Source organism: Rhizoctonia solani, chromosome 15 (assembly GCF_016906535.1).
Source record: "Rhizoctonia solani chromosome 15, complete sequence".
Classification (NCBI taxonomy): domain Eukaryota; kingdom Fungi; phylum Basidiomycota; class Agaricomycetes; order Cantharellales; family Ceratobasidiaceae; genus Rhizoctonia; species Rhizoctonia solani.
This window is the reverse complement of record NC_057384.1, coordinates 451,658-468,464: the sequence shown is the minus strand read 5'-3', so window position 1 is coordinate 468,464 and position 16,807 is coordinate 451,658. Positions and strand designations below refer to the sequence as shown.

The 16,807-nt window shown below is 47.0% G+C and overlaps 4 protein-coding genes across 4 annotated transcripts; 1 reads left to right on the top strand and 3 right to left on the bottom strand.

Moving 5' to 3' along the window:
- Positions 1 to 1,362: 1,362 nt before the first annotated feature.
- Positions 1,363 to 3,289, top strand: RhiXN_11965 (cytochrome P450 family protein; the record flags this gene model as incomplete). The annotated part of the gene is made up of 9 exons (XM_043331780.1): positions 1,363 to 1,382; positions 1,434 to 1,483; positions 1,704 to 1,817; positions 1,868 to 2,010; positions 2,080 to 2,203; positions 2,256 to 2,269; positions 2,793 to 2,920; positions 2,995 to 3,141; positions 3,202 to 3,289. 9 exons carry the CDS (start codon positions 1,363 to 1,365, stop codon positions 3,287 to 3,289), a joined length of 828 nt encoding a protein of 275 aa, XP_043186541.1.
- Positions 3,290 to 3,988: 699 nt separating this feature from the next.
- Positions 3,989 to 6,980, bottom strand: RhiXN_11964 (RNA-dependent RNA polymerase; the record flags this gene model as incomplete). Its single annotated transcript, XM_043331779.1, has 11 exons — positions 3,989 to 4,265; positions 4,320 to 4,616; positions 4,834 to 4,896; positions 4,946 to 5,056; positions 5,108 to 5,149; positions 5,519 to 5,730; positions 6,071 to 6,087; positions 6,141 to 6,287; positions 6,346 to 6,444; positions 6,776 to 6,894; positions 6,952 to 6,980. The coding sequence occupies 11 exons, from the start codon at positions 6,978 to 6,980 to the stop codon at positions 3,989 to 3,991; spliced, it is 1,413 nt and encodes a 470-aa protein (XP_043186540.1).
- Positions 6,981 to 7,639: 659 nt separating this feature from the next.
- RhiXN_11963 (heat shock protein HSP60 family protein) lies at positions 7,640 to 8,075 on the bottom strand (the record flags this gene model as incomplete). The annotated part of the gene is made up of 2 exons (XM_043331778.1): positions 7,640 to 7,915; positions 7,974 to 8,075. The coding sequence occupies 2 exons, from the start codon at positions 8,073 to 8,075 to the stop codon at positions 7,640 to 7,642; spliced, it is 378 nt and encodes a 125-aa protein (XP_043186539.1).
- A 494-nt stretch (positions 8,076 to 8,569) lies between these two features.
- Positions 8,570 to 16,797, bottom strand: RhiXN_11962 (heat shock protein HSP70 family protein; the record flags this gene model as incomplete). The annotated part of the gene is made up of 22 exons (XM_043331777.1): positions 8,570 to 9,675; positions 9,717 to 10,559; positions 10,612 to 10,702; positions 11,100 to 11,273; positions 11,342 to 11,461; positions 11,527 to 11,690; positions 11,716 to 11,986; positions 12,027 to 12,276; positions 12,357 to 12,439; positions 12,498 to 12,578; positions 12,638 to 12,793; positions 13,312 to 13,342; positions 13,410 to 13,555; positions 14,003 to 14,171; positions 14,234 to 14,261; positions 14,318 to 14,441; positions 14,496 to 14,637; positions 14,691 to 14,730; positions 15,141 to 15,278; positions 15,337 to 15,490; positions 15,552 to 15,556; positions 16,605 to 16,797. The coding sequence occupies 22 exons, from the start codon at positions 16,795 to 16,797 to the stop codon at positions 8,570 to 8,572; spliced, it is 4,509 nt and encodes a 1,502-aa protein (XP_043186538.1).
- Positions 16,798 to 16,807: the final 10 nt, after the last annotated feature.

The following is a 16,807-nucleotide window of genomic DNA, read 5'->3' as shown; positions in this document are numbered from 1 at the left end:
TTGCGGAGAACGCAAGGTGAGGCAAACCTGCAGCAAACAAATCGAGCTCGGACCACGTTGTATGGAATGAAAGGACAAGGCGCGCACTGGCAAGTCCCGCATCGTGGTACTATGATTGATATGACGACACAGCACAATTGCAGCGGTAAATAATCTGCCTAACATGTACCATTCCAGACTATTCCTCTCTGAAGTAAAACCCGAAATCTAGAGCTTGAGAGCGCAATATGGTACTCGCCATATTCCTTGAGCCCCTGAAGATCTACATGCATTTCGGTCAGCCGTTGCTTGTCCTGTTGTGGCGGGATTTATGCACGAGCGCCGATCATTACTCTGGATCGGAGTCAATAGACAGTTTTGAGCTTGATCAGAAATTTGAAACTGTGTTTGTGTCGATTGCTTTGTATCACGAACAGCTTTGTGGTGAACTGAAGCCTTTGATGAGATTGGAATGAAAGAGATGGATACATTGTCGCATTTTAGACTCTTGAGCTCTGGAACTCGTTAGAATGCAATGGTATGACTATAGGCGCAATTTTAAATTCTCGCTTATGCTCAAATTGCCAATCACAACCGTTTCTGGTCTAGCGTGGTGGCCGTAGTCGGACTGAGGTGTAGAAACAACCCCACACACAAATTATCTCCGTTGGTCCATAACCAGTTGATCCCAGGTAGACTATGCGGAATGGGATTTTTGGGCTCTAATCACCTGGCTTACACCTGCGACGCCAGAAAACGCCAGGTGGGTAGGTGCAACCTAGCGCTTCCTTTAGTGATAAGTGAGTCAGCTAAACCGATCGATTACCTATGGGCCTGGTGGACCAGTCTCTCGAAGATGACGAGTTTTCTATCGCGCTCACATCGCGCTTCCGAGTTTTTCCGAGTTTGGTCAAGCACTCTTCCTGATCGACATGTGCGATAAAGTATCGATATATATGTGCACAGCTGATCAATTTAAACGGCTTTCCTCCACTTGACTAGCCTTGCAATACCATGTCAGTCGACCGGGTTGGCTTGTACACAACTTCAATTGGTTTGTCTTTGCTTCTTTTCCGTTACTTGTGGAGACGGTCCAGAAGCCGCTGTCCGCCTTCTCCCACATCACTTCCTTTCATTGGGAATCTATTTTCAATCCCCCCTGGTCATGAACATCTTGCATTTGCGAAACTCGGAGAACAACTCAAGTGTACACATCAGATTTCCTAATGGTAAATATACACGCTAACCAACTTCGATTGGATAGCCGACATAGTGTATCTTGAAATCCTCGGACACAAAATTTGCGTACTCAATTCAGCAGAGGCTACGTCAGATGTACTCGATAAACGTTCGGCAGTTTACTCAGATCGACCTAACATACCAATGGTTATGGATCCAGCACTGTATGTTGTGTTCTTCACTAGTTAAACTGTGTCTCACATTACTGTACCCAGGATGATTGGTCAGAAAACGTTGCCGCAGCTCGATATGGCGACCTTTGGCGGTCATACCGCCGAATATTAAATCATTGGCTTAATGCGCGGGAAGTCACTCGGTTTTATAGTCAACAAGAGCAACAGGCCCGGTTACTTCTGCAAAAACTCTTGAGCGCTACGAATAAACCCCAACCATTTGAATATCTTAAAAATGAAATTTTCTTGTAGGTCCGATTTAACTTATCGATGGTGATTACATACGATACTCATGTACATAAAGTACTATAGGGTCATTAATGCTTCAACTCGCTTATGGATACAAGCCTCGAGATCCTCAAGACAGATTCTACACGGAAGTAAAATTGGCAACACGTAATATCGTAGAAGCAGCCATGCAAACAAGTGAGTAGCCTTATCATCTTTCAGACCATTGCTTAGTCAGTACGCCTAAGACTTCCTTGTAAACGTGTTCCCGGTCCTGTCATATATTCCAGACTGGTTTCCTGGGACAGGCTGGAAGTGCATAGCAAGAGAGTGGAAGATGCAACAAGAGAGAGCAAAAAATGAGCCTTACGAATGGCTCAAAGCCCACGTTGTAAGTTGCAGGCTTAGAATTGGAGCCTTGTGGGGTCGTTTGTTTCTCAACAATTGATACGATATATAGGCCAGTGGAACTTACCAGCCTTCTATCGTTAGCTCTTTACTTCAAGATCATAAATTGTTATCTGGGTTCAGCTCTCTGGAACAAGATAAACGACTAAAGGAAATTGGTATCGTGTTGTTTGGAGGTTAGTGGTACGCAACAACTATAACAGTATAGAACGCTCAATAATGTCATAGCCGGAACTGATACCGTAAGAAAATTCGCTCTACCGTAGGTAAAGCATGATGATTAAGTACATTTGGCCCACTTCAGACAGGAACATTTCTCATCAATTTCGTGTTTTATGATTACAAACCCGGAAGTGCAGACAAAAGCTCAGGAAGAACTTGACTGCGTTCTTGGTCGTGGTGTTTTGCCAAAGGTCTTGGACCAGGAACGACTACCATACATCAGATGCCTGATTAGCGAAGTATTCAGGCTATATCCCCCTCTCCCACTTGGTAAACATGACGTTCTTTCCCGTAGAGAGAATTCTCATTCAAATTTCTTTCGGTCATGCATTAGGAATACCCCATGCAAATTATCAAGACGACAACTACCGAAACTATGACATCAAAAAAGGGACGGCTATGTAAGAGCTTTATTCTCGAGTTGGTATGTAGCCGCGAGCTGATACCATATCCCCCCAAAAAAAATCGTATCAAATTACGAATAGTTTAGGAAATATTTGGTGATTTTTCCTCCCTAGATGTTGTCTGATGTAACTAAAATAGGGCACTCGTGCTACAATTAGGGCTATCGGTCGGGATGTTCGTCACTACGAAAATCCTGAAGTGTTTAATCCAGATAGATTTATGAATCCCGAAGTTCAACGACCACCAGTGTTTGGGTGGGGAAGACGGTGCGTGCTCCCGTAGCCAGTCAAACACCATATCCAAGCATATTCTTACCAGACGTACGATTTGCGTTTATTAGTAAATGTCCTGGTGTTTATTTTGCCGAAGTTTCGGTCTTCATCATAGTTGCTTCGATGCTCGCTACATTCACCTTCTCAAAGAAAAGGGACGCTGGGGGCCATGAAATTGTACCGCAAGTAGAGCTAGAACGTAACTCACTTATCACGTGAGTGTATTGTTGCGTCTATTTTATAGTAGTCTTGCGTTGACTTGTACTGGATGGCAGTGAGCTCAAGCCGTTCGAGTTTGAGTTGAAGTTGAGATCAGAAGACCACATGCAGCTCATAATTGAAGCCAATCCTGACACGGAGTGACATAGGCGTATTGTGCCTGGGGTGCGAATGGTCTCCCTATGACAGTAAGCTCTATAAACATCATTTAAAGTACAGGTGGAGATTTTGTGGCTATTGAACACATATGCAGTAGATGCTTACACAGCCTCCAAGGTTAAAATTTATATATAAACTAGATTCAATGCTTCAGCTATGAAGAACAAACAGGAGCTACATCACGCTACTTGGTTGGGTTCGCTTCGCTCTAAATCACGGAACACCTTGGCCATTTTCCGATGAATTGCCATGGACTCAACAAAACCAGGTGTAAGCGTAACAAATGCCCGCCTGAGGCTTGTGCCTTGATCGCGCAAAGCTCTGACCATGCAACCGCAAAGCAAAAATTGAGCTTGCCACAGAAGCAATTCCTATACGCGCATGCCGCAGCAATCTTCCTAACTTCAGAATCAGTGAACATGAGTAATCCCGTGGGCATGGTGCGCGAATAGGCTTCTGAAACAGCACGGATTTCCTTGCCCTTCGGCAATACTGCGTCCTTGCTTGGAATGCTTTTCCCGGTAACTGAGTCGAATACTTGTCCCTATTACCATACGACTCTGTATAACGTGTTCGGAAGCTCCTGACGTGATCCACAATAATCTGGAGCTCATGTTGGAACTGTTGGAACTGTGGATGGCGGACCCGCGCTTCAGCTCTTTCAGTGGCTTGATAAGGTCTTGGTCAAGTCGATAAGATATTTCGCATTTGTCGCGCATTTCCCCAGCTTCTTCTCATAACTTTCAACCTCATTCTTTGCAACATCTTGAAGAACTTCGAGAATGAACCTATTGCTGCTTCCGCGTCGGGGAAGAGTAGTAGACTTCCATAGGTGCCATCCTCCTCAGTTTTCGAAGGAAAGCAATCGGGTTGTCTTTTATTCCAAATTTGCTTATCAGCTCTGAGCACTTCGGGCTTCGGTTTCAAGCCCGATTTGACCGAGTCAAGGCATTGTGTGAACCTACATGTACCTCAGTGAATGAAATGCAGTCTGATACATTTAGTTCCCACTTACATGTGTCCTAGGCGCGCAGTCGTTGGATGGTCCAGTCCGTACAGATAGACAGAGTTGCGATAAAATATGTTATACATTCCGAGCTGACTCGGCGCGATGTCTTCTAGTAACGCCGAGATGAGTTCTTTTGTTATATCTTGCCCCTCAGAATCGGCCCGCGTTTTGATATCTTTCAGTAATTTTTTGGATTTAATGAGATTGCGGCTTTCGAAACCCGGGCCCGGGTCCGCAAACCTCTTATGTGCATTCCGGAACTGGGAGGTGATTTGCTCATCCCATATTAGAACAACAGTGTCTCTGATGAATCGCATAAGACCCAAGTACAGATAGACAGAGTTGCGATAAATATGTTATACATTCCGAGCTGACTCGGCGCGATGTCTTCTAGTAACGCCGAGATGAGTTCTTTGTTATATCTTGCCCCTCAGAATCGGCCCGCGTTTTGATATCTTTCAGTAATTTTTTGGATTTAATGAGATTGCGGCTTTCGAAACCCGGGCCCGGGTCCGCAAACCTCTTATGTGCATTCCGGAACTGGGAGGTGATTTGCTCATCCCATATTAGAACAACAGTGTCTCTGATGAATCGCATAAGACCCAATCTCAGGGACGCTTTCGCCTACTTACCCATCGTAGTCACCTCCGCTCAGGAGGCTTGCTAGGCTTCGGCTTCCCTTGACAGAGAATATAATCAAAGTAGCCCCGAGACCAGAGCTCGTAGTTATTGACGGCCATAACCTGGGTAGTGAGTTTAGAGTGGCTCAGTTCTTTCTCGGAGTACGTGCGTACCTTTCTTGTATCGGATATTTGAATACATGGGTTTCGTGATACCTGTACCATATTATAGCATTAGTATTAGGACCTTATTTTTGATTATAAGCGTACCAAAACGGGACCAGTTATGCATTGGGTGAGGCCAGAACTACTAGCTTCGATAGGCTGACTTGACGCAAAAAAGACCTCGTCTTCATTCAGCACACCCAACGGGTCTATTGTGGACTTAAGTCATGACCGAACATTTGCGCCTTGGATTAAGAAGATGACACCCCCGGGAACAATGAACGCCCGCACACTGTGTGGCACTACAATACGATATTTCTGTTGATACGCGGCCAATCAAATGTGAGCCGCGATCAACATCAAGATGCATACACTCACTTTCACGAGGCCTTCCATTGTTTTCTTCTGGAGTAAACTAACTTCTCCATGACGAACTTGTCAGTTGGTAAAAATCCTGCTTGTAGCCACCCGAGAACCTGCTCTTGAGCACTCGCCGGTTGCCCACTGAAGGGATCAGGCCCTGCATCCCATTTTGCCAACGCGGTTCCTTCCTCCTCTCCATCTTCGTCGTCAAAGTCCAAAAGACCATAGGCTCTTTGTGCATCAGGTGATACAACTCGACGAAGTCTGCTCTGAAGTACCCGTTGAGTAGTGTAGATGGAATCATAAAGAACTTCAGACCCATGGGGTCTCAAAGATGGTTCCAAGGACCGTGCTTCTTCTCCAATAGTATCCCGAAGCATCTTGACAAGCAATTCTTCCCGGACGCGTTTTCAGATAGGCTCATGATCATTTCATAACTTATTGAGGCCGATTCCAGTACAAATGGTCCTGATAAGACATCTAGGATGCGGTGGATGGGAGACCACTTTGTTTTGTTGGAGTCGAGCTGAATTTTAATCTGACTTTCTCTAAATAAGCGCATAAAATATCTATTTAAATCAAAGACCCTAGGAATGAATCTATGCTCACCTTATCCATATTTGAGGCTGCTCAGATAAGTCACGATGCCTTGGGTGTAACATAAATAATCCTTTCGAACCCGCAATCCGTGCCTGAATGCAAGTCGGAAATCGTCCCCAGGCCATCTTCTGTTCTATGACCTTGAGGGCGGTATAGTTCAAGAATCCGCACCCATCAGTCAATATCTCGTGAGTTGCAGCTGTTGACTTGCTTTTGCCTGTGGTATCTTGGAGTCAAGTTAGATAAAGCCCCCCCCCCTTCCGGGGAATATTGATAATTCTCACATTCATCATGTAATAAGTGGATATCTTCAGGCAAAAATATCAATCCCGGATGGGAGGTCGAAAATCCAAGCGCGAAGCGAGTTGCCCACTTGTTAATGCCTTGATTAGAGTTCAGTTCAAGGTTGTTATGACAATTTATGAACTCGAGGAAGGCCATTCGGTTGTCATCGCCTAGTTCCGGTAGAGAGTCTCGATGAAATCTTGGTTGATTTCGACCAAGTGTACTTTCCCGGGTTGTCCAAAAAGGCCTGGAATAAGCGTCCATTGATTAAAAGTTTTTTCTTGAGAAAAAGTCGATAATAATCTTTGTATGCTTCCGAACGTCGTTTTTCGAGATATAGCATTCAATAAGTCGACGAGACCCCAGGAAACGTGAGAAATCGGTGCGACTTGGACCTCGTTGGTTGTTCAAGAGTAAACTTGAAGTCACAAGCATCAGATTTTACGATATCAAGTCGCATCCGTTGTTTGATTTTCCCGCCAGAATTATCAATCGATGCTCCACAATCCCTGTCCCGTATTAAGGTCTCTTCCCGGTCTAGTTCTTCCCTAGATAGTAGCATTAGGTGGATACATTCACGGCTCAGTGCTGACGAACCCGCTTACCAGGGGTTTGTCAGAGCTGGTTGTCGCATTGATCGCTTTTAGTAATCTGCGAAAGATTCCCCCCTGAGAAGTATCTCTGAAAGCAGGGGTGCTATTTGTGCACTGGGCCCGCACAACTCTGGAACGATATTGATTGGAACATGCTCCCACGTGAAGTCTGGATACGAGAGACAATAGCGAACGATCTAATAGCACCGGAAAAGTTTGGGGGATCCAATGCACCCGAAAGTTGAGTCGAGAGATACCGCATTGACATTTGGGTTGGTGTCGCAATGATAGATTGTCGTTGGTCATTCATCGTGTAATTGAATATCAATATGGATTGGGGACTCACTTCCCTGGACTGCCCATGAGACGCCATGCTTATCAAACGCATTTGATGTTCTGGAGAGAACGCAACTTTATGTATATCAGGAGGTATCTCGTACGCGGCTATTTGGGTCGAAAGAGAATTGATGCAAGCGTTTACCGGCGTTTAGGTCGATTAACATGTTGAAAGCAATCAATGTTCAAACTCACTGTCTGGTGGACGACCTTTAATCACGTTGTTAGAACTCGTAGGATGAAGAAGTCGGGATTAAATAGAGGAATCTAGCAAATGCTTACTTTTCACTTGACTCGCCGTGCCCTCTTGAGTTCCAATGCACTTTTTGAGAAAGAGGTAAGTATTGCAGTAGTCTAGCTCGAGCTAATTATAAAGAATAAAGAGTTTTACCTCTGTAGACTCGCCCCCGTACTCGCTTCCAAGCTCTACTTCCTCAAATTGGGCAATTAGATCGCTATTCATACTGTCTGAATGGTCGTCATCTGAACATATAGTTTCTGGTTCCGAAGAACCAAATTGGAATTTTCCTGGGATGTTCAAGTCTAACTGTTCTGGATGACCGACGTCGGAGTCCTCGTCCGAGGTTTCCCGTTGCTGGTAAGCCTGTTCAGACTTTTGATTGAATCTATCGTATGCAATCTTACGCGCGCGGTCGGTATCAGTCAACCCAGCTTGAAGTCCGAATAAACAGACACACTTTTAGAGTACGGAGCAGCATTCGGGTACTAGGTCCGAGATGTAGTGTTGAGAGGAGGGTGCTATCAACGAGCCAGCATATCGACAGGGGCAGCCGAGACATTTTATATCAGCGGCTTGTCGGGACGCCCGTCCGGTGTACTTCCAGAACTATCCGATGACAAAATGTCCCGCTGATGATGGAACAGTTTCTTTGCCCATTTTCGCGTGAGATCCTCCGCTGCTTTGGCGTGGCTATCCCTGATTCAACTGAACAGGTGGCTATGGGGCGTCAAACCAAGTACCTTCTAGATTACATGAAGCATCGGCCGGTAGATTACCCAATTGAGGACATAGGCTCTGTGAGTACATGTATATCCTTAGCACCCGTATCAGGCCTAGCATATCGCATCGCTAATCAGTATGGTTACAACTTTGTTCTTGCACAATTACGGCAGCTTGGAATACTCGATATGGATAATTGAGGTGGCTCCACGCGGAGCTAATGCATTCACGGCCACATCTACGTAAATAACTACATATACATAGTTAACACACATCCATAATGATCTACCATGCATATTTGAATGATCTACAGGCCAATCTGTTAAAATCCATCTAATGTCTACGCTCATTGTCCCTGGGCCTGCCAGCCAAGGACATTTCCAAAGCTTTGGCCATATTCATCGTATCCCAATCACTCGAGGTAGTGCTGAGTTCCCGGCTCCTATTCATACCTACGCACCCACTCCTCCGGGTCGAGATCGTATCTCTCCGAGATGTGGCGATAGTATTCGCTCGCGTTGTGGTAGCAGACTCGGAGCTGAACACCGGGTCTGTATCCGTCGAATAGACGGTTGTCCAAGTAGCTACGCTCGAGTTTGACCCAAGTCGACGGAGAATCCTATCTCTCGCCCCTGTAGCAATTATATGAATCTTTCCCATTGATCCACCTGGAAATTCTTCAACGATCCAGCCGCGGGAATCCGGAATCATGTGCTGTCCAGGTTCACGTTCGAGCCAATCTATTGGGCGGGCATCTCCTGATTTAATCGCGTCGGGCGAAGATCCGGACTGAGCGAGTGCAGAAGATTCAGGACTGTTGCTACTGCCATGGGATCTGCCGTCGTAAATCCCGGTGCGAGCGTTGTCACAATCTGAGAGGGCTTTCTTTGGATTCGCCCCCCGTTCCCTACGAGGGTACCTCCGTTGCACCAACTCTGTAAATCGGTCCTTTTCTTGCTCAGCAGATTTGGCCTCCTTGGTCTCTGCAAGCTTGGTTTCCTCCACCCCGACTATCCTTCCGACGGCCGAGTAGATTCCAGACCTGAGAGCATCCCCCCAACCCTTGTCGTTGACACGATTCCCAGTCCCCATCGAGCCACCCCGGTTCTCGACCCCTTCATAACGTCTCCATGGGTTTGGGTCGTCCAGACGCCCGGTAGGGAGTCCCAGTGGTCGAGCGGGTCTTCCTTTATCGTTATTCCTCAATCCAGGAGCCAGTCGAGTCAGGCTCGCTTCACTCGTCTGTCGTCCTAAACTTGTCTCGCTGGCTCGGCTAGAAATATCCCCGGGCATGAGATTGGTGACCGCAAAGGGCCCCTCGCGCCCGTACGAATAATGAGATGGGGCGGCAGAAGCCAGTGCAGCATGGGGGTTGGGGTACGAGACGCGTCCCTCAGGACCAATACCTCGGGTGTCCAATGTCAATCCTCCATTTGGGTCTTGAATCCATGATGAACCCCGTCAATAGCTGCAGGCCCACCTCTCTGGAGCAGAGAGGAATGCCGCCACGGTTGACGAACGTGAGCTGGGGTAAATCCATAAAGGGCGCCAGAAGTGCTATTTCTATTGTTGGGCATAGGCGTATCCTGGGAGTGCCAAGTATTGAGCAAAGGAGGCGTGAGTGGTGGGTAGGTCGCTTCTCTGCGCACTGCTCCCACTCCGGCCATTCCGGGGCCTCCCTCATCTACGCCCTTCTCGAGTTCATATCCATCCTTACCATCGGGTTCGTCATTTAGTACACTCCCAATCCATAGATCATTTTCCGCTTCTTTCCGCTTGCGCCTCCTGCGCAGGACCCATGCAATTGAAGCACAGATAGCGCATAGGAGGATGAGAATTACGAGTCCGAATGCGACGTAGAGGGCGTAAGGATATTTCTGTTTGAGCGCCTGGGTCGCGCTTGTAACCGACGGAGAAGGAACAAGAGAAACTGAGGTGATAATTTCAACCACTGAGGGGGAGACCGGGGAAAATGGGCTTGAAGTGGTCTCCGATGTTGCCAATACGGTAACGGCTGCTACCATGCTACTGGGAGCAGGAGCGCTCGTCGATACTGCAACAGAAGATGTGATCAAAGCGGCGAGTGGGACTGAGGATGTAGTCGTAGAAGTTGCCGACACCGCAACAGAAACAGAGAAAGTTATTGGGGTGGAAGTTAGGAGAGCTATAGGAGTTGTCTGAATTGGAACAAGTGTCTGCGGCACACTGGAAGTCACTAGAGCAGAGTTAACTCCCATTGCTACTTGATCAGTCTCCTCGGGTACTTGCTCAACCAGAGTCTCGCTCATTGACGAGGGTGGCGTTTCTGCTCCCAGCGTCGCTTCTAAGATAGGCGATAGGTGGATAAGGCAGCAATCGAAAGCAAGATAACTCACCAGGTTGGTTTGCGACCGCATCGAGGTCAATCCTGCCCATTCCACCATATCCCAGCATAAACGGATAGACACGAGGGATCTTGTTCAAAGACTTGGTAGTTTTTAGTCCTCCTCAATATACGCGGGTGCCTCGGTCTTCCATGTTTCTGCTTCATGACATGGGCCATGGTGGCGGGTGGGAGCACCAGAGAGTCCACCCGAGCCCGTTCCATGTTCCCCTGAAAATAACCAACGTAACGGCCATGGTCCAAGTAGTCGCAAGGGGTTTGTGAATTAGTTGCAGTGATCGTTGAGATTTGATAAGTCAATCAGGTGGCTGTGTCGTAAAGATTCCCCTTCAAATAAAGTTACCGCCTGGACAACCATCAACGAAGTGGGAGTCAACCATATTGTTTCATATAATCAAAATATCTAGGATACAATATTCATCATTACGCCCCAATAGTGAACGTCGTGCGGTTTTCGCTGCCCTCTTCCCATGCACTCACGTCAACCTTGCCCTCGGCGCTAACAATCGCCTGCACAAGTAGCTTCGCACCCTTCTTGCCCTTGATATCAACTACACCACCACCAAGCGCACTATCCTTCTTAACGATGCGCGTTCGGATCTCCTCCTCTTCTGGTTCCTCTTCGTCGTCCTCGTCCTGCTCAACAGCAACCTTCTTGACATCAACAGCATCCACTCCCTCCCAGATTTCGAACCCAATCTGCCCGGCCGGGACCGGGAAACGGAGGACTCGTCGAGCTGGGAGAGGGGTTCCGGCGGCGACAAGTGGGATCCAGTTTCAGTCGAGTCGTCTCCCGCAAACACAAGCGCAAGGATTTTCGAGGTGACAGGAGCCGACACACCCTGCGCAAAGATATCGTTTGAGCGGATATGATATGTTTTGCCTGTGCACATCCGAGGGCGAGGACCTGACCCGGGTCGATCTCGCTCCTGATTGCGGTGTTTTCGCCAAATAGCCCCTCGAGTCTCTCTGCCAAACCTGGCAAGGCAGCACTACCACCGACGAGGATAACCTCGTCAACGAGAATGGGATCCACACCAGCCGAATCGAGAAGCTTCTTGACCTCGTCAACTACCGCACCGTAAACCTTGGCGACCAACATATCGAAACGTAGTCGGTTCAAAGTCCCGCTGAAATCTACGCCCGTCTTTCAGACTTTCGACAGCGCATGAGAGCCCTTGTTTCGAGGACAACAACGTAAGTGACAAGGAGGCTGCTCCGAGATCAACAACCAAAGTAGTCTTGTCGTCCGATTTGAGAGCATGACTGGCATCCTCAACGGGGGGCGCGTCGGTGTATGCCAACGCTGCTGCTGCCGCCTCATCGAGAAGCTGAAGCACCTTGATCCCTGCTTCCTCTGCCGCGCGCTTCAGGGCAGCTCGTTGAGCATCGTTCCACCCGGTTCACGCTCAACACAGCGCCCTCTATCGGTCGACCAAGGAAGTCTACGGCAGACTGGAGTAAGGATTTGAGGAATAATACAGACACATCGTGCGCTGTGAGTGTTTTTTCTTGGGGAATTGGCGATGCAGGGCGCGTGGGCAGCGGAGTAGCTTTAGGCGTAGGTGCTGCAGAAGGCGGGGGTGCTGGAGTAAGGATCGTGACTTTATATGCGGGTGGTCTTCGTGGTCGATGATAGGCGCCGATGTAGATGGGCCTGCTTGGGTTACCTCACTGAATCTTTGAACCTAATATCAACTATTCTGTCCTCCCAGAACGCTAACGCGTACAACCCACTTTTTTCCTAGTTGATTCCGGAAGTTAGTTATGGTATTTTGGGAATTTTTGACGAGCTGAGGTTTTGCTTGATTCCCAATGTACTATACATGACGAAATATTCGGTCAAAACGAGACACCCATGGCGTGAATGCTGCTCACCTCTTCGAGCCCAAAGTACGACAATGCGGCAGCGATCTGCCTCTCGCCATCTTCGTTGGCAATGCAATCCGGCTCGCCTTCCTACACCAAATTTCAAGATTCAGCGAACTGAAGTCCCTTAACCCAAGTCCAAAACGTACATTATTGATAACTGCAATGGACGCGTACGCGTTTCCAAAATTAATCCCAATCACGGCAGGGCCTTTTCGCTCCGGGGCCTTTCCTTCGGCCTCGGTCTCATTCTTTTTTGCTTCGCCATCTTGTACTGGGTTCGCGCGAGGGGGGTTATGGACGTTCTAATATATCATAAAATTTGAAGCCAAATTCAGGGAGCACATGCACTGCCACTGAGGAAGATCACATTTAGCGCCGAGTGTTCCCATTCACTGCAACGGGTGCGCATAGGATTGGTATGTTATAGCGAGGATAGCTGCTCTCGAATCAACTTTGTCTAAACGCTTGAAATTTTCTATACTATAGTTGGTCCGGCCCTATTATATGCGGCAGGCCGCCAGAACCGTCGCACGATATTGGCTATTAATTCCAAGTCGCATATCAAGAATCTTGTGAATTAATAAACTTAGAGAAATTATCTTACTAACAAAGAACCGTATTAGAACTCTCGTATGGGGATCCGCTGCTTCTTTTTAAAGGTAAAAAAAGGTTCAGGTATCTCAAATGCTTGGATGAGTACCGTTTTAATGTGCATTCTTCAATTTTCATTATTTAATTTACTTCCTCGTTTGTCATACTCGCTTCATCCGCTATCGGCACTTGCTCCAAGAATAAGCTCGCGATGCCCCTCAGACCTTACTCGAATCTCGAAATCAAACGGCTTCAATTCACTACCAACACCGTTATACTGGGTCTGAGCCACGCATTTTCAAGGACATAATGAATTAATCCACTCACAGCATCATCGAGTCACGTTCTGCTTCCATTTGTGGTACAATCTCCTGGCCGTCTTCTGTTCTCTTCCTCGAGAAGGTAAACGTAGTAAGCAGTGATGCAACGATCATAAATATCGAAGCCTCAGCGAAATGAGCTCCGGGACATTGCTAGGTGTTATTGGTCAGATCTCGTCAATACTCGCTACCCAACTATCGTTACCGTCTTCCCCACCCAAACCTAGGTGCTCGTGGAGTTTGAGGATCCAAATATCTATCAGGGTCGAACGTTCAGGATCCAGGTAATGACGAGGATCACGGCCCATAGCCCTAGTTATAATAGCCCCACAGTTGAAAATGTCATGGTTTGACACAGAGCACAACTGTTCACAAAAACCCACCAAATATTCCCCATACTGCTCGAAGAATGTTATTGATGCGTTTGTTGGCAGGGAAGGGAAGGGTAGGTTAGTACTAGCAGTCGCATAAGGATAGTGGGATGTTACCCACATGGTTGTTCCTTTTTCAATATAATAGCCTTGGTAGCTATCATCTTGGTAACATGAGGTATTCCTAGTCATATGAGCAAACGTAAACGAGGGCGTATTAATAACTTACCAAGTGGGACAACGGGTATAACCGGAACACTTCTTCAATTAGATTCCGAGTGTATGGCAACCGCTCCTTGTGTGACATTTCGGGCAAGGTAGTGTGTCCAAGCACAGCGTCAAGCTCCCTCTGAGCCTTTTCTTGCACATCTGGGTTTAAAATCATTGCGGCCACAAAGCTAATAAGAAAATTCGATATCTAAAGCATTCGTTATGCTCTTGAATGTATCCAATTCCTTACTTGGGAGATCTTACAGTATCAGTTCCGCCTATACATTCATGAATGGCATCAATGTAAAGTATGTTTGTATCTAGGTGCACCAACCTGCGAATAGTACAATCCCAACTTCCTTCAGTAGTTCGTCTTTCTCGCTGGAGGTCAGGTTCGATAACATTTCGTGGTCTTTTACTAAAGGGGCTAGTAAAGAAGGTTGATGCGATCCATTGGCCTGTGGGTTGTATAATTTCGTAGAGTAAAGTGTCCAGGAGACATATGGACTCACAACTTGTTGCTTCAACCACTCATATGGCATGGCCTTAGCTTTTTCCTGCTGTACTCCCCACTCCTTTCCTGTGCGCTTCCAACGAGTCCAAGGGAACCAGTTGGCATGTATAAGAGTGATGGGAATAAATTTACAAGAAAACCTGAATCGCTGATAGTAGAACCATAATTGCCGAGGGCGTAAAAATTAGCTCACGAGTTTGCATCGTTGCCGATAATATGTTGTGTATCGCTAACTGCACCTCTTTGAGGAACGGGTCTTGAGGGCCCCAAGGCCTATACCCATATGCGAGCTGAAGCATCAACGATCCTGTAGCACTTTTCAGTCATGAGTTGAGTTACTGTATTTAAATCATCAAAGTTATGAAATCTCACAAGAAGAACTCGTTTTTGACGTGCTCGAATGGCCGCGTGTGTTTTGTAACTCCCATTAGGCGTCGTAGGAGCAATCGCGTTTGTTGTCTTGCATATCATTGAACTGGGTAACGGCTCGCTTGTTAAGCCAATTGCCCATTACCCGACGATACTGCCTCCATGTATCACTATACTCAATTAGACTGGGCACTCGGGACCAATTCATTCTGATCCAAGGCGTCAATAAACCAAGCATAGACTACCCAGGTTTATATAAGTGATTTCGACCTACAATGATGCATCTGCAACCATGGGATAAAAGGGCGGTCGGAATGGAATGCGGAACGCTTGTCGAGAATTTCTGTAGCAACGTCCGTAGAATTTAGCACGATGATTTTCTGACTGAAAATCTTGAGGAAGACCATATCGGCTGGGGATTACGGGCGATCAGTACGCATATATAACCAATCAAATGAATGTCTACATACATTTGAGTTCTTCTCCAAGTTTTGCAAATGCAATATACTCATCCAGGTGGAATCGAAAGCAGATTGCCAACAAGCGGAAATGACATAGGGGAAGGTGGGTGACGAACTGTGGGCCATCGGAGTAGATAACAAAGTAGGACGAATGCGAGGGGCGCTAGCGCCATAAATGAGACTGCTTGAACACTTGTTGGGCTGTCCATGTCGTGTCAACTTACTAGTACTATGCCAACACAGTGTACCAGTATGAGATAAACATTTCTGACGTAAGATTGATGGGCGCTTCGCTACTTGTATGCGGTGGGACGGAAACTTCTGGTGACTATAAAGTTTCAGCTTCGGGTATCCCAAACGAAACTCTTGTGTATGTAAATGGGCAAAAATTGACTGAAAGTGATTCTACGATACTTCTGTGCCTCATGGATCTCTTCTTAGATTTACTGTAGGCACTATTCCTTTATGCGAGAAATGTTGTCATTTTCTCTTCAATTACACACCAAGACAGAGAATGTCCCGTAATACCACAACATCGAGTCAAGGTAAAAAAAGTGTTATTTAAAATTACTAGCTTTGCATCGAGCTCAAACCCGGATTGACGTTGATCCCACGTCGCTACGTATCGAATATATCTCCGGAGTTAGGAAGAGGTTCACAAAAGAGGGCAAGCTCACTTCATCGACTGGAGAAATTTGTATATTTGTATAAGTCCTAGGATCAGTATTGTTTGCTAATGCTATACAGGAGTGGCTTTGGGGTAAGTACAGCTGGGCGTTTTGCGGCGAAGCTCGCGTAGGCGCAAAATAGAGACTTAGCAGAGCATAAAGCGAGTCACGTGACTGATGACCATGCTGACTTGCACTCGACCTCCTGTACAGCGGCATGCCTTTTGTTGTCGCATTTATCTTAACAACCACTCAACAAGTCATCAGAGCTGATTTGTGCCGTCCATCTACGAGCCGGTCTCGCGGTTGGACGCCCCGACCCACCCTCGCTGCTTCGCAGCTGCTGGTTTCCCCAAATCTCGCCGGCCTGGGTCTCGTGGCAGACACAGGCGACTGGACAGAGTATAAACCGAATATATCCTCCTACCTTTAGACTTCAGTACTTATTTGCTGATGCTAAGAAATAAAGCCTCCTGCTCGCTTTACTTTCTGAGGTCTGTTAGGAGCAGAGCTGCACAGCTTACTGCGCTGTAGCGGTGGAGTTGTTTGCTCCAAATAATTTTCCAGTAGTGTTACTGAGATTCATTCAGTTCTCCAGCTCTTACATACTGCCATGAGTATATGCATGTAACGCTTTTGCGATTGTCCCATACGATACCTCCACTTTTTCAAATGTCTCAAGCTGGCCATCTCGGGCAATTGTGGCGCGGATTTGTTCTGATCCAGTTGTGATCGTAAAGTTGCTCTTGGCTGACAGCCCGTGTGAAGCGGCTTCATTTGCGATTGCAGCTGAGCGAGACATATCCTCGTAT